Consider the following 22,762-nt stretch of genomic DNA (forward strand, 5'->3'; position numbering starts at 1 on the left):
TGAATTTAATTGTAGATTATTTTTCATTGTGACGTAAATGATGATCATCTTTTGATTTTTAATTTGTAAATTTATTAATAAAAAAAAGTATAACTAATTTATTTATAGTTACTATATACAAGTTTCAATTTTTATAACATGTGAATCCAATTTAGATTATTTTTACTTACTGTGACGTAAATGATGATCAACTTCAATTCACAAAATTTATTTAAACAACTGGTGTCCAAAAAACAATCAATTGATATATTGAAATTGAAATTGAAATTGAAATTCATTGCAATGAAACGAAATTTCAATTATGTTTATATATATTTTATATAAAAACGGACCCTGTTTTGCCATATTTGCTAACCAAATTAGGACCTACTTCCTTCCTTTTTTGGAATACAACTTATTATTACAACGGCCAATCACAATAAACAACACTATGAAATTTAGATCATCTGATTGCTAACAACTTTGTATCGTGATCTGTATATATTGATAAAAAACGTATCATAACAAAACAATAAACAATCATGTGATCTCGTGCTATGATACGGATTTTTGTAAAATTATCTTCTAAAAATATTAAGTTTAAAAATTCCGTATACATTCCGCATGATTAATTTTTTCTGTATACATTTCTTATACATTAGTTTTTTTAAAAATAAATTGCTTATTAAATATACGGAATTTGTATACGGAATCTATAGAAATGTACATAAAATGTATACAAAGCGTATCCTTTCCGTATACATATTTCTTATAGGGAATAACTCATTATATATAATAAAAATCATGATATATGTAAAAAAGCCCAAGGAAAAATAATATGCTAAAATAACTATTGAAAATAAACAACTTTACATTTCACGTGTGTCAAATTCCACTTTTACATGCGAATTTTGATAACTTTTTATTATATTATTATATTTAATTATCAACAAATAGCTTATAGTAATAATAAACCAACTCCAAATTACTAAAAAAAATATTTATTAATTATTTAATTGTCAATTTCATTGTTTAAGATTGGCACAATTTTTACTTTTTTAGCATTAAATGTCCAGAGCGAAATTTAATGAAAATTGCATAGTTGGCAATAATACACAAATATTAAAACTGTGATAACGCAATATTTTTAATAAAAATCAATATAATATATGTAAAAAAACTAAGGAAAAATAATATATTAAAATAATTATAACTTCACTATGGAAAAAAATTGTACGCGTTTCAATTTCACTTGCTATATGTCTAATTCAGAATTCAATTCATAATTATTTGGTTGGTAAATAATTTGTCAACTTATTTGTACTAATAATAATTTCTGTTAATTTACCAACCACTTGATTCATTGTTGGTCTATTGTCTGGTTTGTTATCCAACATTCTAATCATAATGTAGAATAAAAATTTAATTTTTGTATGATAACTGACAATACGATTAATAAAATATTAAAAATTATTCCAGCATATAAATTAGAACAATCAGCAAAAGTATCTAAAACAACCATTTCTCTATAACCTTGCAAAATTTTCTTAATTAAATTACCATCATATAGTAACTTGTCTTTAAATGATCATCAAGCGCTTGATATTGTTAGTATCAGTTCTTTTATCGTTTATAAATATAAACAAAAAGTTAATTAGGGTAGGCAGAAGGTGTATATTAATAGATAAATATGACAATAAATAATGCAATGTTAATAAACATAAAATTATCTCCAAATAATAAATGACCAAAATATCTTCAAATCCGATCAGATGTGAATAAAGTATTGCACTCCCAATGGCAAATACGATCAGACACAAATAAAGGATTATGATGATATGATGATAAATAACAATAAAAATCAATGGGTTAGGTGTATATGACAACAAATGACAATGAGATAACCAAAGAATTTAATAACAATAAAAATATTTTATTAAATATCGATAAATGCCACTTAATATCTTAGTGATTTGGATATCTATCTAATTACATCAAAAAATATCGCATCTATTTATAAGTAAAAACACTAAACTAAAAATGTTTAAAATGTTTGATATGTACCATATATACCACATAGATCCTCCCGTTATATGACATTGATCATCCAACAGTAATTAATCGTCCCGGTAATTACCATTGATCAATGGTTATATCACGTGACTTCATCACATCATTTTTTATCATAACAATATCTCCCATTACAATACCGTATATATTGTCAATTGCACCTTATTGAATGAACCTGATTGCCTCTTAGATACTCTTTTGATTCTGCTTAATAATCCAAAAATTTGCTAATTTGATAGTAGTTTATTTATTTTAAAAATTTAACAATTAAATATATTACCAAATCATGATGCACAATTCCTTTATTGTGTAATAATAATACAGCACATGTCAACTGGTACACCAATTCGTATTTATCCTTCCAGGTGAGATTATTAGAGTTTTCTTTCAAATATTAATTTAGTGATCACACCAATTGATCCATTGCAAAGTTCTTCAACTGGTTCACTAAATAACTTATTTGTTAAAAACATAACTTTTGCTCCTTCTCTTATTATTAATTCAAATAGAAGATTAGTAGTGTAATGTCTAAATTGCTTGTCATATTCTTTTGGCATGCATTGTGTACAATTGATGTAATCACCTGCTATTGATCTTGAAGAAATATCTTTAAGAATAGGAAAAAACTGCATATTAAGTTATTAATTGAATCAGCTTCATATCAAAATCCATTAATATAAGTGATATTATCATTTTTAGATATAGAATAGGGACAATATTTAATTGGTCCTTTAGTTTTCTAAATTATTATTTTGCTAATAAAATAATACTTTTTTCTTAACTAATCTTTTTGTTCATAAACTTAGTATACTTCCAGATTGAACTTCTTATAATATATTGTAAAATAATCTACCAATTTCTCATTTTGTGAGAAATAGTTAAAAAAAGGAAATATAATTATTTCTTACACATGAGCATAAATATGAAACAAATTTAACACATTTCATTTTTAATGATATATGGTCCACTAACTATCCATTAACAGACCTTCAGACCTTCACAAATTGGATGTTACATTTTGTATGTTTATAAGCTATCAGTTTAGGTTGACCTAATCATTTTATAGTATTTGTAATTTTCAACCAAATATCTTTTGCACTATGATATTGATTCAACTTCATAATAAACTTTTTAAATCCAGAAGTAGATCGTATTAGAGGAGAATTTTTTGCTATAAAAATTATCATTCTGGAGTATAAAAAACCTGCTGCTCATTAACATGTTGAAGTTGAGCAAGATCACCAATAAGCAGCCAATAAATTTCAGCTATAGTCATAGTATAAGAAATCTGTGGAAGACCAAATCCTTGAACCATTGTATTAATGTGATGTTCCTTTTGACAAAAATAAGAAACTCCTGTGCTAATATAAGAAGCTACAGTTGTTGTTTTAGTTTCATTAATAATAGGACATTCAGTATGAATATTATTAGTAATAAAATCTGCAGCTGTTAATTGATATAATAAAAAAGTTCTATGTTGATTTAATATTTTAGTTCTATTCTGATGATTTCTTAACTTTAAAGTGATAAGTAAATATAATGAGGTCAATACTATAATAATGTTATCTAGAATTAGGATAAAGTAATATTGATTTTGTATAACTGCCTAAGCTATCTTTAAAGCACCAATTTGTATCTTCATTCATTTTTAGTTAAATTTTAAAAGTTTGCAGACAATAATTGGTTGCAGCAGCAATCTTATTTTTGAGTTCCCATTTTTTTATAAGCCTTTTTAAATAAAGGTATTTTATGCATCATGATTATATAAAAGCCTTTGCCATATGAAGGAAATAATAGTGGTTCAATATTTTTATCATAAAATGGTATTGGAAATTCATTATTATTAGGATCAGTTAAAAATCCAGCCATCAGTCTATAATAATGAAAATCTTCATTGTATTAAAATTATAAGGACTGAAGATGGATGTAAATTAGTATTAGATAATAAATGTGTATGATTTGAGAATTATTACTAAGTGATGTGGTTGGAAAAATAATTGGTAGTCCATTCTATATGCTACAATTTATTACAGTTTGATATGGTCTAAATAAGGATTATTATTACATAACCATATTGCTGCATCATTTAAGAATAATGACACTATGAGTTAGGCTGATTATTATCTAATATAGCACTAACAGTACTAGAATATAGTACAAGACAGAGTATTAATATTTTTGAATATTTAAAAGTTCCAATTAAGTGACAATAATTTGTGTAAATATTTGTATTTAAAGCTCTATCTAATAAACAGCTAAGTTGAATAGGTGAAAGGTAAATTTAGTGATATAGAGGCACATTATAGATTTCATAATCAGGAATTGAATCAGAAATTGGTCTTTTAATATGATTGCTTAGAATTATAGCAAGAAGAACATGTTGTAATTCTTTTAGGTTTTGTATTATCAGTATAAAAAACCAATTTAACATGTGAGATATTTTGATAAATGCTATTGAATAGATTCATCATATAATTCCCATCTTGCTTCTGTTGGATATAACAATTGTATAAAACATTTTATATTACACTCATATATAGAAAATCAAGCATTTATATATATAGTTATAATAGCCTTTAAATTCAAAATTTTTTTATAAATATTATTGATCCATCTTTAAAATCTGTGATTATGAATTAAAGTATCCAGTTATTCTCAGTATTATTATATAATTAATACTAATTTCAAAAGTTGCAACCAGATTGTTTTTACTAATGGAAACAAATTATATAAAGATAATATAATAAAGTTCTAAGAATGAGAAAACTCAAGATAGGAATATTGATGGATTAGTTTTTATATTTGATTATTATTATCATGTATCCATTTATTTTAAGGCTTAGTTTGACTTGGTTTCAGTTGGCTTAGTTTAACTTGATTGTTCTAATTGGGCTTAGTTGGACTTGCTTATTATTTGGGACTTAGTAGGCTTATACCTTTATTATTGGGCTTAGAAAAAAAACAAAATTATTTTAGTATAACTTAATTATCTTACTTATTAGTTGAGGCTTATTAGACTTATACTTTTATTATCAGGCTTAGAAAAATAAAATTATTTTGGTATAACTTAATTGTTTTAATTGGGCTTAGTTGGGCTTATTAGACTTATACCTTTATTATTGGGCTTAGAAAAAACAAAAATTGTTTCGGTAAACATTAGTACTTTACATCACATGCAAAATGCAGTTGCACAAGATTTCAATTTAGTTTCTAATTTGTCACATACAGTGGCTTCCAAAAAATACGCACTAAAATTTTTAAAATTGTTAATTGTATATAAAAAGTTATATTGCAAATTTGATATTATATAAAAATAATAGTTGAAATTCTTTGTTTTAATGATATTACATTAATATGCCATAGGCGCAATTGTATTTAGCATTTAGAATAGAAAATCTGCACATAATCCTTATCTGTTATAAGATAGTCTGATTCCAGTTTATGTTTTTAAGTTAAAAGTCCTTTAATATATTTTATTGATTTTTTATATTAATTTGTTTATAGCTAGTTCTACTATCTGTATATAAATAACATCAATTATCAATATAGAATTTTAGAGAAATTATAATTCCGATTTTTTTTTATGAAATTGACTTCAATTGTGAATTTATAATTATTCTTAATAATTCTAATATTATTTTTTGCTATATTTTTGTATTTTATATTCTGCTATCAAATTATTAATTAATATTTTAACTACTGTTTTTGTTGCAATTCCTATCGACACCCATCTCATGAATATTCATAGTATCACCATTCAATGTTGATTGTACAACTTTAGTTTACAGGATCTTTCAAAAATTTTCATCCATTATTAGCTCTGTTATTTAGCAATTCATGGATGATAATATTCTTTCCATTATATTATTATATTTTGCTCAAATATTAATTCTATCTTATTATTAATTGTTATATAACTAAATTTAAATAATTATTTTTTGTTTTTCTTTTTTTTTTCAGAAAGGTGAATATTTCAAGTATTATAACTTAATGTACTTTCTAATGTAGAAGAATGCAACTGAGGATGCTTTAGGTCATAATTCTCTGCTATAGAACATAGTAATAGGAAATTTGATGATTGAAAATAAAGATAAAAAATAGGAGCATAATATTATAATTTGTATTTGTATTTTGTTATCTAATATATCCAAATAGTTGTATTCAAACTTTATAAATTGATATAGTAATCTACTGTAAGTTGTGAAATTGTTTCACATTTAATCAAATACCTATTAATATATTGTTATATTTACTTCAATTTACCACGAAAATTTGAGTGATATGTCCTTTAAAGAAATTGTATATTGTGAAGACTACATGTCTACATTGGCTGGAATATCTACATGTTTTAAGAATATTTCCAGACCATCTATACTGGTTGAGTCAAATGCTTTGCAGATATCTTGAAAATCAATCCACAGTTCCTTTTGGTGAGTTTGCACATCTTCAGTTGTAATTGCATTAATTATATAAATGTGGTAATAATTATAGCAAAATTATAATACCAGATAATAATTTTTCAGGTATTTTAAACAATAAAGTTTTTTTCTCAATAATAATAATAACTAATTGAATTTTCAAGCTTTATAAGATACATTATTGTAATAAACCAAGGTTTTTCTCATAAGCTGTCTTGCTATAGATTATTAAATTTAATTAATTAAAATTTTCTAATATGTAGATATTTACTCTGTTATGTGCTTTTGACATATCTTGTAAAATAGATCACAAATTTTCATTTCATTTTAAAATAAATGATGGTTTATATATATACTAATATGCAGCATGTATTTGTAGGTCAGTAAAGTATTTACTATATAATAATCCACATTTAATGGTCTATAATTAATTTAAAACTAATATCATAGTAGTTATCATAGTTTTCATCCCACTTCAGTAAAGTATAATTGGTCATATGTTAAGTTATATTCCCATTATTTTAGTTTGGTTGGGTTTGGTTGGAAATTTTTGCATTTGTACATTATGATATACAAGTATATAAAATAAATATATATTGATTAACACTTCAACATTATAAAACTATCTACAAAAGTATAGGATAACAAGGTTAATTATGAAATTTGCTACTTCCATGTTCTTCTTCTTCATCATCTTTAGGACAGGGTTTTCCAAATATGATTGTTTTATTTTGAGGTCTAGTAAATTTTTGATTTATCATATTATTGTTGAATATATTTTTTTCATCTTCATTGTAAAAATGTACAAATCCATGCCTAAATATGAATCACTTCTTCTGTTGTAATATTTCTAAAGTTATTAATTAACTGAACAATGAAATATTTAAAAAGTATTTACTTGTAAAAATACTTACAGGCACTAAGCCAATGTCATGTTGCTATTCTCTTTTTGTCTGGTTTTTCAATATGAATAAAACTTTTTTCTGATATTAACCTTGTTATATGAGTTCTACCTAATTCTTACATCTTAAATGAAATATAATATATTATTAGAGATTGAGTATAAAATGTATTTGACCATCTTTACTGTTCATTGCTGAACAATTAAAAGTCAATTAATAATTTTTTAATCCATCTGGACCAGCTGCTGATTGTGTAAGTCCAAATATTGATTTTATATAAAAGTACTAGTTTCTTGGAAAAAACCTTAACAAACTCTTTTTATGTGAAGTAGTATATCTCCATTTTAGTTCTTATTTAAGACTTTTAATTAAGACTATTTGACATTTTTTGTTGGTTCTCATTGTTATTAAATTGGTAATAATAGTGATATATTAATAAAGTTCTTCTGACTATAAAAAATTATTATGTTTCTCAGATATTTGTCAAAATATTTTTATAAAAAAAGAGTACTACCTAAATGTAAAGTTAATTTCTATCACTTGTACTACCAGATTTTCTAATACAAATCATTATATTCTAAATTATGATGCTGCCAATAATTTCCAAAGTGTTATTACTGCTCTTTTTAATATATTTTGACATTTTTTGTTTACTGCAATAAATTTTTATAACTTAAATGTATACTTAAATTATGTGATTCCTGATTCTGATGAACTTGTTCAATTCATATTAATTATCCGATGATTTTTCTGAACTATTATTATCTGTATCTTTACCTTGAGTTCATCTTTATTTTTTTTAAAAAAAATAAAACCAATAGAATAATGGAAATAAGAATAATAAATTATAATATGCTTCAATTTTGAAATTTTTAAAGTTTTAGAAATGTTAACATCTCTTTTGGGGAGGTTGTCACTAAAGTCCATATAAAAATTGAAAATTGGTTTTTTTTATATAAATAATAAAAGCAATTGATCCATTAAACACAGTAATTTGAGCAATCAATGAGACAATGTAATGAGTGTCAGGGTTTAATATGAGTATAAATACCAATTATAAAGTTTATTACAATATTACCAATCCTGGCAAATTGTATTCATTGTGGTAAGTATTGTAATATATTGATGTCCTTATATAATAAATCCATAATAATGTCTATAATTTATTCATTATCCTTCAGTATTAGATATTAAAAGCAGTACTGATAATTTTCATTTTAATATGACATTGATTCCTTACATTTATTTTTTAAGTTGCAAAATTCTCCTATTAGTATTATAAGTTGCTGATGTTCTGAAAATTTTGAGTTGTCTATGATTATTTATTATATTTATGGTTGTGATGCTAACAACTTATATTAGGCAAGCGTTCAGATGTTCATCTTGCACTTTGAACAATTTCCAAGTTGATATCAAATATACAGATGAGAATTATTTGAAAATAAAGAATTTTAAAGCAGGAATTGATTAATTATATGAAAATGGGAGATATAACAATAAGAGTATTTAAACAATATATTTTTGTATGTAAAAACCATAGAAGAAAAAATTCGCATGAATGGCATGATGCTAAATTTACATTTTTTTGGATCTAAAGATTTTAGTTATATCATATTGAAGAATGGATAACTTGTTAATGGAAAATTATTTTTTTTTTAAGAAAAACATTTGGGAGATTTATAAAATATTTAAATTTTATTTTAGAAAAAATGAAGTGATTGAATATTAAGATGAAGAGAATTTATACTGAATTTATCATAAATAAAGATTTATCCATATTTATATTTAAATCTCATTTAAATTTTAGACCCTATGTTGTCCTACTATGTAAAAATATAGAAAAAGGTAAATACCAATATATATTTTGATTTATTCTGAGTATTAATCACTTCACTATATATATTACATAATATTTTTTTTTTTAGAAATAGTATATATGATAGTATAAGAATTAAAGGGAGGGAATATTTTTTAAAAAGAAATGAAGGAGGAAGGGATATTTAAATATTCTCATAACGAAATGTGGCAGTGCAAAAAAATTTTGTTTATCAGGCTAAACAGCAACTGAGCTTTTCCAAAAAAAAGTAATAACTGTTGATCCGTGATTAGTATTGAATATATTATTTCTTTGTTTAGTTGGAAACTGATTTTACTGATTAAAGATTAAAGGTTACAATTACATTATGTAAATTTTATTTTATATGTACGCGTATGGTAATAATTTATATTTATTTCTATTACAATATTACAATATGAGTTCATTATCGCTTAAATTTTAGTATTAAATTTTGCAAATTATATTTATAGTGATGAGTTTAATAGTATACATATATTGTTCATTTCTTCTAAATCGAATTATTGCTAAATATCACCACTGGTGATTATCATCTTACCAGAATCAGGGTAGAGTTTTGGGCGGAATTAAAAGTGACATGAAATTCTGCCCACCAATATTTGCTAATGCTGGTTTGGTAATAATCACCACGTGGTGATTTTTTGACATTTCCATTATAAAAACCATATGTCTGATTAAATTTTTTCTCATTATAAAATTTTTTAGTCCTTTCTTAATAGATAAATTACTTCTAATATACAGGAATAAAGAAGATTTATACTTCCCAATTTTATGATTGTAAAGAAATTACTACATCTTATAATTATTATGTGGTGCAACAAGTCTTATCAATTTAAATTTACCTATGTTTATTTATGTATTAACTATTTTTTTAGAATTTTTACATATAATTAATATAATTAGAATAGAAAGTTGAACTAGTGTTAAATTTATTTATACATTATACTCGTAGATAATACATATAATTTGCAATACTACTAGTTTTATCCATTGCGATTTTTTAACGGAATTCTGTGATTGATGCTTTTTTCAAGTTGCGAGATTAAGTTTTGAATGATTAATAACAGAATTATGCAATTTTTTCATATTTTTCAAACGTTTTTCGTTTTCCTTCTTGACTAAAATTATAAATAGATAATCTTTTTCAACGCAAAAAAATCTTTAGCTATCTTTTAAAATTTGATCTTGGTTTATAGTTTAAGGAAATGATGTATGTAAATTATAAGCAAACGTTTCTTGAAACTTTTCAAATAATACATTTGATTCTAATAACAGGAATCAATTTGCGAACAATTTATGCAGCAACAAATTTATGTATGGTATGACGCCTGATTACCCACTGTAAAATTGTACAATTGGTTCAGCTGCCGGATAAACAACTGAAATAAAATATTAATCTTCGAACGGATTAGAGATAAAACCAACAGAAAAAAGTTCAATTGGAACAAATGGATATCAAATAGATTACAACACAATATTCAGCTTCATCACTGACAGATCAAGGATAATACACTTTGCGAACAGTCAAAATAGTGAAATTATATGGCCTGGCAGTACTTATGCATAGAAAATATGTCGAAAAGTATTGTAGCTTTTTATAATTCAAATTCGATTGTTATTTAATTTCCACAAAAAAATCAAGTGCTACGACTTCACAATTTTATTGATTTAGTTGATGACGTTGAGATTTATGAAGATTGTATTAACTGCGAGTCTGCGACGCTGGTGTTATTAAAGGTTATATAAATGTCATGATTGCGATAAACTTACTCACCGAATAAGTTTTCAATCTAATATTTTATTAAAATTCAAAAATTTTGTACAGGCTTAATGGCTAAAAAAAAGTTGAATTATGGGAACATGTATTAAAATGGGGTCTTGTGCAAAATCCAACTCTTATTTCACAGATGATGATTTCGAGATGAAAATTTTATTATATCCTTTTTATAAATGATTATGATTTTAATTCCCAAAAAAGACCTTCCATGAAAGAAATTCGTAATATTTTGGGTGATTAGACTTTTAGAGGTAAAAATACTGAGAAATTTAATCAAGTGGAAATAAAAAGAAAGAAGCTAATAAGTTTGAAGAAACTTGGGCCCAAGTTTAGCGGAAGCCTCATCCATGTGCTATTTATACAAGTAGACCATTAAGCTTTTTTATTTCTAACATATAGTTTATTTGCTTTTCATATTAATTTTCCCATTGTTTGAAATTTGTAATTGAATATGTGATTATATTAACCGGTGGTTTACAATTGAGCGAACTTTATTTTAGTAAGAAATTTATCATTACAATATTTTTCTTTAGTGCTTTGTTATTATATTACTTTATAAATGTGACTACGTAACTGATGAGCAACTTTAGCAACTATGCTGTAAAATTTTACGTATATAAGCTAAAAAGAAACCAAAGTTACAATTAATTATTAATCAATACATAAAACTGGAAAATGTTCATTAATACCTTATTCAATATTCATCGCTATCTTCATCTGTACTTGAAGGTACTTCATCTCCACTTTCTTTGTCTTCCAATTTGGTAGATTTAATTTCACAATAACCAAACTCTCTCCTATAATCAGGTCCATCTTCGCTTTCACCAAAGTGTATTTCCGTTTCGTACTCTCTGTAGTATTTGTCTTCAGCTTCTTGAATAATATCTGAATTTTTGTATAGACGTCGTGCTTCTCTTCTCATTGCTTCTTGAGCTAGTTTCCTGGAGACAAAGCTACGACATTCAATTGAATATTCAACAGCTTTATACGGAGAAAAAAACATCGATAAGACCCAGACAGTTTTAGCTGGAGTTTTAGCTGGAGTTTTAGCTGGAGTCTTAGCTGGAAATAGACAAGAGATGATAAGATAATTAATTATCAAATAAAATATAAAATACAAAAACACTTCTAATACCTTTAACTTGCGAGTTCCCTGTTGACATTTCTTTCTTTTTTTTTTCTTATTGTTTATTGATGAACGATTTTCAACAGCGATAAGAGATAAATTCAATATATATATAAACAAATCAAGCGAAAAAAAATATCAGGAGTATCAAATCATTTCGATCTTTTATAGATTCTGATAAACGACATTGTGAAACCTGAATGTGCATGTGTTATTTCCTATAGAAGTTGATGCAAATTTTAGAAGCAATAATGACGTAGTTAAATACCCTTAAGATTTTAGATAAATACCATTTTGCAGATCATATATATTTAAATTATAATCCGTAACATATAAATTCCTAAAACCTTTTAGCTTCAAATGTTACGTTATGTCATACCTCACTAATTCACGTAGCCAAACCTGAAATTTTAGTGTCTCAAGCGTCAGATTCAGTTGTCTCATCCAGTTTTTTAACAAGATAATGGAAATATTTTTTATGGTAAGTTTATTGCCTTAAAACAGACAAGTTAAACCCTCAAAATATAAATTTTTCATTGTTCAAATAACTACATAGAACTTATAAGTCATTAATTTACGGCATTAATTAATTATTTATTTGTTATAGGTTTTATAATGTAAACTGAATATTTTATGTTATTTTATATGTAATAATAAGGTTATGTATCTTTAAATATCCATAACTATAGATGGACATATTGAATCATGATAATTTTATAATTGTTAGAAAGAGCTCAGAAAAGTCAAAGATTGTTCACAGGAAGCATAGCTACTAATTTTTAAGAGAATGATAATTAATTATCTATATATATTTTTCATAATTTCTCATTACTCTATGATTTAATTTGGATGTAAATGTTGTAAATTTATGAAAAATAAAGTTTTCTTTTTTTTTCGTCCGCGTAATTTCTTATATCACGTGAGATCGCAATTTGCAATTTATTGGCTGATCAATGTTGAAATTAAACCAATCAATGGATTTTTATCCATGCTCAATTTCTTATACAAAAAAAGGAATGTTTAACGCTTTATTAGTACCTAATTTAATTACAGAAGATTTTATTTAAATGACCTAAACAGTTCAAAGTTGTAAGAGTTTATAATATATTAGAGTGATTGCTTTAAATTATCATCACTTCTAAGATATAAGATAAAATGTAAATATTATTTAATTTTTGTTAATGTTAAAATCTTATTGAAATTCTGGTAAACATTATAAATTTTTTCTGTATGATGAAATTTAAGGTTTATTGAAATCGATGCAATGTATCTGACTTAATTCATTTTTTTTTGATTGCTTTAAAATAATGTTTCTATAATATTACTTTATCTACTAGTGACAAGGTTCGTTTTTTCCACTTTTATTTTCAAATCCTTGTATTCAAAGAAATTTTCACGAATTAGTTTTAATATCCAGGAGGATTTGGTGATTTTTGAAATTTTGCAGGACGAAGTCTAATGGACCATGGTAGCAGCAACGACATCAACAGCGAGAATCGAGTCAAGAAAAAATAGATGCATGGAGGCAATGAAATAGTGAATACACATTTAAATTATTTTTAAGTCAGTCATATAATTCGTAAAATAATTATCTTTAAACTTCTTTTCGCTTCATTTTTTCTATTAAGCCAAACTATTTAAATTGTCAAAGAAATGAAAGAATAAGATTTTACCGTGTGACAAATGAAACAATCATTATCAAACTTTCTATATCTAGTGGCAGACTATAACTGAAAATTTGACTAATATTTCAGTTTATTTATTTATTTATTTATTTGAATATCATTGAGAAGTAATAAAATATATTCATGTATTTTCAATTTATTGCCTTTAAATTGACCATTACATAATAATTATTTTATTTCCTAGTTCCATATTGAATAATTTTTTTCCAAAAAGATAAATAATAAATAAATCTAGTTATTTCTTTACAATTATGCAATTTGGTCGGCATCAAATTTGACCGAAATATATGAAACCTTAATTCCTGTCAGAATAAGACTCAAATTAGTATTAATAAATTTTAAAATTTTATGGGGTCACGAAAATAATAAACGATGATATTAACAAAATTTTTATATAAAATCGGTTTAATAAATCTTTTTGCAAACGAGTACACCAAAAATAATTTATTATAGAAAATATTCCGGCTTATTTATAAGGTAGAATGAATATTACAAGCAAGGTTTTATTTATTGAAGCAGGGGAACACTTTCTGTATATTAATATTTAATATGACATTTCTATTACTATTTTCTTTATGGTAATGATTTTTCAAAATTTTATTATCTTTATTTTTTTCATTTGAGAATGATGAAAATACTCAAAATATGAAAATAAGTTGGGATTTTCATAAAACAGGATTTGATTTTGGTTATAATTCATGATTTATATATAAAAGATCAATTATACGCTAATAATGATTATTGTAAATTCAAATATTTTTTTTTTATTTAATAAAGGAAAAAAGTCATTAGTTGTACGTATGATATAATTTAGAGAAAATCGATAAATATCCTTATCCTTTTTACTATTGATTCATCAAATACGTATATACGGTGTATAAGTAACAGGGCGGACATCCCCATATTATCACGATATTGCCGATCATTTTGCCGATCACTTGTCCAATATTATCACATAAAAAAATACCGTTGAATTAGTTTTTTCACAAATTCTACATAATAATGTATAAAATTTCGATTTTATTTACTTTATTTTATTTATTGTTAATAAATTAGTTCTTAAAATAATTCATAAAGATTTTGTCAAATATCAGACATATATTAATTTTACAATAATTGTAAACATTTATTTAATGATAACTTTTGGGTTATCAAAAATTATCCAGGTTTATTTTAGCCATTGATTCTTGAATACCTAAATAATATACTGTAAAAGTTTCAAGTTTCGCCCGAAGATCAGTGGCTTCGCCCGAAGCTTCAAAGTCACGTTAGCAGATGATCGGCATATATATAGCATATATATTAATTATTGAAAATTTGACGTAAAATCTAACTTTGGAAACACACCTTATTTTGCCACAATACTTTTATATTAATTTATTGATAAATGAAACTATTAAATAAAATAATTTAACATAAATTGTCAGAACATTTATTGCTTGGAATAAAGCTTCAAATTTAACGTGATATCACTTATATCATGATCGGCAAGTGATCGACATTGTGATATAATGCATGTCCGCCCTGTTTGTATAAGTATGCTCATTTATCAATATTCTAATTTTAAAATTTATAAATTGGACCATATTTTAATATCATAAAATTGCGACCGTTATTATTTCACTAATCATGTTAACTAGAAATCATTTTATTTTTCACCAAACGCTCCATTTTATCCTTCGTAAATCGTAACTAAAATTTTTATTTTTTCGTTCTTTGATCATATTTAGAAATTATCACATGAAATGAGCTTATGTGATTTAGCGGTTGTGGATGTTAATTTCAAATCTTTCAATAGAATGTCAACTAATGATGATCAAAATTCTTACACGCGCGCGTTTCGCATTTCGCACATCTTTATTTAATGATTTCCTGAAATCATTGTTTATAAGGGAATTACTAATCCTTCGTACACTTCGATCAAGCAATAAGTTTTACATGATTTAGAAATAATGATCTGGAAATTATGAAGTCATCTCAGGTGATTAAATACAATAATTATTATATTAACGTCTGGTTAATTTATTCTCGACTTTTTTTTCCAAATAAATGATATAGACTGATTTGTGAAAGATGAAAAATATAATTTTAATCCGAAAACAATCATAAAGAATAAAATGAAATAAAAGAATTCATTATTTAATTTCATTATATTAAATACGCTATATAAATATATTAATATTTAAATAATTTTTTGTTTTTCATTTTTTCATATTTAAATACTTTAAATACTTTAAAAATATCAGAGTAAATTACCATCATCACACTCCAAATTTTATTCAATTGTTTAAATTTTACAATTACGATTGTATCCTTATTGTAATATTTGACAATCTTCAAAACTTTTGGGATACAAAAGTTCAACAAATAATAAAGAATTCTTTGAAATCTCACTAAGTAACTTGTTACTAATATTCAAAATGAATGACAATAATTCATCTTGACCCAACGTTACTTCTTGACGATGTCCAATATCATCCAAGATACGACTAAAAAGAAACATAATCGTTATCTTGTAAAACATCCCTTCAAGATCGTATTTATACCAGATACGATAAAAAAATTCTACTATATAATTGAGTTCTTCGTCATCTAATTTGCTATATTCTTCCAGTATCTTACAATAATTTTTTATAATCTCATCAGTGATGAATTTCTTTTGGGGCCCATCGGACAATTGTGTCACTCCCTCATAATGATCTAATGTTTCTAAATAAGCGTAAACAGCAGAAAGTAATGCCTTTTGTTCTTTGAAAGTAAGAATTTCTATATTCTTAAGAAGATCAAGGATACGGTTTGTATAAACTTCATTATCATATATATTTTTTAATATAGACAGCGCCATTTCGTGATTTGATCCATTAAGTGCATGTTTTATTGTTAATAACATACTTTTTAAGCATTTAAAAGCATATTGTAAATTCCGATTCGAATTCTACATGTACAAAAGAAATTATTATTATTAATACATATTAATTATTTTTTAAAAAAAAAACATGTTAATTCATATATTACCTCTTTTGGTTCGCATTTTACTAATAAAGAAAACGTCCATTCGAACGATTCGACAGTTATAGCAGGAAGTACTTGAGAAATATCAGATATCTTATATATTGACAACAAGACTCCATCTTTTAAAAATAATGAATTTTCTGAAGTTAACCGTATCCTGAAATTTAAAATATAATCGACTAAATACAAATAATAAGCAATGATCTTATTAATGTCAGGATTATCTAGATTAGCCTTAATTTCTCTTTGGATCGTGATGATGAGAACTATACAATAAATACATAATTTAATAAGTTAGATTGTTTAAATTGATAATTTATTTTATTTATAAAAAATACCTTCGAACGCATTGCTTGTAATTATTTTTAATGAAGCTAATTTCATGCATTTCCGGGTTTGATCATTAAGAACCACGCGTCTTTTCTTATTAACATGTTCAGTCTATAATTAAGATAAATAGTCAGGACAGTTAGATCGTAAAAAACTATAATCTTAATGATTATAATAATTAAATATTTACCAAGATCTTTTGCCCATTCTCAGTTTTTTCTCTCAGTCCTATTGAATCAGATCTTGGAATTTCTTGCCAGGTTTGTCGTATATCTACTGGTACCTCATAACCTTTTTTAGTATCTACCCATACTTTAGGGCAAACCTTAGAAACTTTTTTACGTATTTTGTCTTGCTTATTTTTCATTTGTTCCATTAATTTAACCCCTTTTGATGATGCTTCCTATAAATCATATTAATTAATATTAATTAAAATCAGAATAAATCAAATAATCGAATATAATGCTCATACCATTTTTGGATCTGTGAATAAATCGTCAGAACTATTATACCCAAGAATGTGATAAAAAATCTCTAAGATAAGTGTATGCCAAATAGCCTCATTTTTATCGCTCGCCATAATCATAATGATCTCGAAAAGATTCTCATTGCAAAATTGAACGATCAAATCAAAATGAGCTTTTAATTTCTCGTTAATGGTTAGATTTCCGGAGCAAGGAGCATCTTTGATCGCCAGGAGATTACGACAGATTAGAAGCAAAAGATGAATAAACTTCTTATCATCACTATTTCTATCGACCAAATTCAAATGCCATTGTAACATATATCGGATATTGTGTATTATTGAAATATTCAATATAAACAAATCCTTATAAGCAGAGTTCATCTTTAGGAACGGTAAATCATTGAGATTTTTACTCATTGGATAAATTTTGGTCATTCGAGTTAATAATTCGACTTTATTTAAAGAAAGAGGATTTAAAATTAATAAAATTGAATTAATCAAATGAAATCATAAAAATATTTTAGTTTTACCGCATATTCGTGAAGTTTCCCTTTGTGAATTATTTTCAAGACGACCGTTTAAAAGAATTATAGGGAACAGTCGTGATTCCATAAACTCTAACTTGTAAAGGATAATAAAACATTCTTCTTCTTTATAAACTATTTTATTAATTTCTTGAAGTGATGGGATAATATTTATTCCTGGAATAAAAAGATTATAAGAGCTGCCATCACGCGTAAAGACTTTAGTTGTTTCTCCTAGCAGGCTGACATGTTTGTTTATAATTGAATTCCAATATTCGAATTCGTTCTCATTCTTGACGCGTTGAAAACGTTTTTGTCTTGCTCTTTTACTAAAAGTATCCTTGTTAGCGCTATTAATAAAATTAACGGAGGTTGTTCGTTTCATATCTATTATGTTAATGTTTAAAGTGAGAAAAAAAAAATTCGTCTTAAATAGACGCGACTTACCACGTGAACTTAACGTGTAACATGGTTGCCTTGTGTGACAAATCACATTACAAGATTTTGCCGCAGTAATTTAAAAAATGGATTGGCATAATTCCATAATTTACGCATAAATAGCTAGCATTAATGATACAACTTCAGCAAAAGACTTTTATGATAATATTGCTATTACAATTTATAAAAAATAATGATTATAATATTGCTTTAAGGCAATAATACTAATAAAATTTTGAAGCCGCAGACATGGTTTGGTTTGGTCTACAACACCACCAATACCAAAAAAAATCCAGTTAATTTTAAGTAGCCTACATCTATTTCCAAATGTAATCTTTTCCCGATAACAATTTCCTGACAAGACAAATTCTTGAATGGACATTTTCCTGAAAAGAACTTTTCCCGACATTATTGCCTCGACAAATTACGAAAAATGATTTACATAAATACTTGATTTTACTGCGAAAAAATAAAAATAAAAATAAATTTTTTTATATAATAAATTAATTAATGATCTTATCAAAAACTTTTCAATCAATTCTTTATGGAATATTAATTTCATGAAATTTATTATAAATTATTTTACAGTTTTAGGAATATCATCAAATTTATTAATTTGAAATATTATAAATGAAATTAAATCTTAATTAATATTTTTAAAAAAGTTATTGGATATTAATGACAAAAATATGAAATGGTCAACAATTATTTTCTAAATAGATTATTTTGCTCAGTTTATTTTGTATATCTATTTGTAAAAACACCGTTTGTGTAGTATCGCAAAACAATATTTTATTATCAATAAAATTAATTAAAATTTGAATATTTGCGATTTATCAGTTATAATGTTTTATGTATAAAATTTCGATTTATAAATAACTTTTTTTTTCTTTTATTGTTAGATACTATATACTCAACCCAAAGTTGCATTTTTAATAATTTGATTTCGGGAAAATTTCATGTCGGGATAATATCATGTCAGGAAAAAATGCTATAACGTAAGTTACTTAGCAAGTTTAAATTACATGACTAATAACCATTAAATTTTAGTAGTAATCATTTGTTATCATTCATTTTTTTATCATTTTTATTTTTTTATTTTTTAAACGAAATGAATATATTTTAAAAACTTTTTATTATAAATGGTAAACCGTCAGGGTAAGTATACCAATTAATGATGTATGATGCAATCGGCAATATTTGTAACATGTCGAAGATTATATAGAAAACAAGTACAGTATGGAATCCTATGTATGTATGTATGGTGGTCAATGTATGGTATGTATGGTGTTAATTTTCATACGGTATAGTTATCACAATAGTAATATACTATACATGAGCCACCATACATACCATACATTGACCACCATACATACATACATAGGATTCCATACTGTACTTGTTTTCGTCACCCCCCATGTCGAACAATCAAATGAACATCATATTGCATACATAGTATTTATATGATATCATATCTGGAGTTCAACTTCACTGAAACCTATTTCGTCGAAGCCATTTCGCCAAAGGGATATTTCACCAAAGCGATATTTCATTACTGAACACGGAAAAATTTTTGATTGGAGAAGAACTTTCGCCGAAATAGCATTTCACTGAAACCCCATTTCACCGAATTCCATTTCGCCGAAGCGAATGGACATTTCGCAAATCTTTTCTAGGAAAATTTTTGAATTATCTGCCGTGATTTATTATATTTATCTTGTTTGTTTATAATACATTAATCTTTTTTTTTTTACTTACTTTTTCGTGAATAAATGTTTCAGGAAAATAAAGTTATTTATTTATTGCTTAACAATTAATATTAGTTTACTTGTGTGCTGAAGTGATAATATCCTGGAAAAAACAATCTCTAAAAATAATTTAATTTTATATTCATTGCGCGCGATAAATATTTTTTATAAAAATGTTAATCGTTATCATTTTTAGCGAAATGTTCATTTGGCGAAATGGGATTCGATTTGGTGAAATGGATTTTGGCGAAATGGACGATTCGGTGAAATGGATTCGATGAAATGCACTTTCGGCGAATGTCCTTCCCTTCGGTGGAACATCCTTTCAGCAAAATGTACCGTGACCGTATTATATAGTTTTTGTTTTGAAGTATATATAAAATATTTATATTGGAAATCTTACTAATATGTGCATTTTGAGAATTCTTGTATGATGTCAATAAGTTTGAAATATAAATTTGTGAAACTGATATTGCTGCAAAACCATGTCTGTCCCGTTCCTACTAATTCCTAAAAAAAGTGATTAAAAAAAATAAAAAGAGGAGATCAATTGATATTGATCGGTCTTTTGAACCTAAAAAAACTGTTGGTCTTGTTGATCCATCAAACGATCACGGGGGCCATCTTTAAAGAATTGTCTGCACGTGTCCTAAAGATCGACACAACACGACTTCAGTTAAATTTATACCGAGTCTATTTGTTTTACAACGATTGTCTCATCAAACTGAAATTTAATTCGCATTAGCACAATGGATAAATGCAGCCAACTAATAAGGAACTTGAGTTTTTTATTTTTGCAAACGTTGAAATTTTATAATGTCATATTATGAAGATGATAATGAATGTAAAAGATGTGGAGAACATAATGATTATCAATGGGGATGGTGCAAATCATGTCAAATAAATGATTTTAAAAAAAATTTCACAAATTGGACCAGTGGAAATGAAAAAATTGATAGTTTAATTCAGAAAAAGCAATTAGAAATTAATAAATCTTTTGATATTATAATTGAATGGATATCATATGATCAGTTTGATGATATTAAAGAGTTAGGAAAAGAATGAATTTTCTAAAATATATTCAGCAATATGGAAGGATGGCCCATTAATATATGACAATAATAAACATGAATATTCAAGAGAACAAAGTATGAAAGTCAATTTTAAATTATATAAATCACAAAATATTAATGGATTTCTAAATGAGGTATTATTCTGTTGTATTGGATATTTTGGACAAATGGAAGGTAAATTTATCAAATCTGTACGAGCATATGAGAGTATTATTTGCCGATTGTGCACATGATGAGGTTTTAACATTTAAATATTTGTAATGGAAATAGACCTGAAATTAATGTGACAGAAGCACCAAAATGTTATATTGATTTGATAAAGCAGTGTTGGAATTCTAATCCAGATAATAGACCAAAAAGCAGCTGAAATTTCTGTATCAATTAAGTTATTTATCGGCTGCTATAAAAGGGATGAAGCTGGTTTTGAAGATTATATAGTAGTTAAAAAGGAACAACGACATTATGAAATTGAAAAACGATTCAAAGAAGCAGAAGAATACAGAAAATCACATCTCACATCATATGATGAAAATAAACGATTAGTTGCTCATCCACAAGCTATTTATGCATCACGATTACTTAATCCATTTACAAAAAATATCTCAAAATATGATAATGTTGACAATAACACGGTAGAAATTATTGATTTTACAAAGTTTTATAAATTTTATAAATTTTATAATTTTATAATTTTATTTTATTGAATTCAAAACTAATTCTTTATACAGATTATAAATCAAGGATGATACGACAGAACGAATAAATTTATTTTTAGCATGATAAGTTAGCTAGGTTGAAAATAACCCATAGTATTATATTATTTACTCTTATTTTATATATTTTGTTCAACACTTGATTATAGAGTACATGTAAAATTTACTTTTACAAAAATAAAATCAGTTTGTAATTGAGCAAATATCTTCAAATTTATTTAAATTCCTGATTAATGCTATAAATAAAATTTCTAATTATTTGTAATATACATTCAATAGATAAAGTCGTAATTATTTTTCGTTCTGCTCATTCTTATGATATTATCTCTTTAATAATTTAATATGCTAGCAAATCAAGATATGTATCAATAAATCTTGATTGTGGATTGAACGCATTGTAATGTAACTTCAATCTTATAAATTCTTTAAATACATACATAACTCTTTAACACATTTTTAATTTTTGAAATAATTAATAGATTTATTTAAAACGGAGGGTTAATAATTTTACATGTATGAATTATTTAAATTACTAACTAAGAAATTTGTAAGAAATCTTACTACTCTAGTCATAGTGTTTAAATAATTTTGATAAAATATAAATAAATATAAATATTTTATGAGTTTTGCTAACTTGTCCACTAGG

At 25.3% G+C, this 22,762-nt stretch overlaps 3 protein-coding genes across 3 annotated transcripts; 1 reads left to right on the forward strand and 2 right to left on the reverse strand.

Moving 5' to 3' along the window:
- Positions 1–11,695: 11,695 nt before the first annotated feature.
- On the reverse strand, positions 11,696–12,164 carry OCT59_026562 (uncharacterized protein; the record flags this gene model as incomplete). Its single annotated transcript, XM_025311635.1, has 2 exons — positions 11,696–12,063; positions 12,137–12,164. The coding sequence occupies 2 exons, from the start codon at positions 12,162–12,164 to the stop codon at positions 11,696–11,698; spliced, it is 396 nt and encodes a 131-aa protein (XP_025169732.1).
- A 3,962-nt stretch (positions 12,165–16,126) lies between these two features.
- On the reverse strand, positions 16,127–18,529 carry OCT59_026563 (uncharacterized protein; the record flags this gene model as incomplete). Its single annotated transcript, XM_066143239.1, has 6 exons — positions 16,127–16,747; positions 16,828–17,090; positions 17,163–17,265; positions 17,345–17,557; positions 17,627–18,072; positions 18,151–18,529. The coding sequence occupies 6 exons, from the start codon at positions 18,527–18,529 to the stop codon at positions 16,127–16,129; spliced, it is 2,025 nt and encodes a 674-aa protein (XP_065992777.1).
- Positions 18,530–21,480: 2,951 nt separating this feature from the next.
- OCT59_026564 (uncharacterized protein) lies at positions 21,481–22,149 on the forward strand (the record flags this gene model as incomplete). Its single annotated transcript, XM_025332606.2, has 3 exons — positions 21,481–21,577; positions 21,755–22,035; positions 22,132–22,149. 3 exons carry the CDS (start codon positions 21,481–21,483, stop codon positions 22,147–22,149), a joined length of 396 nt encoding a protein of 131 aa, XP_025169730.2.
- Positions 22,150–22,762: the final 613 nt, after the last annotated feature.

Source organism: Rhizophagus irregularis, chromosome 6 (genome assembly GCF_026210795.1).
Source record: "Rhizophagus irregularis chromosome 6, complete sequence".
NCBI lineage: Eukaryota > Fungi > Glomeromycota > Glomeromycetes > Glomerales > Glomeraceae > Rhizophagus > Rhizophagus irregularis.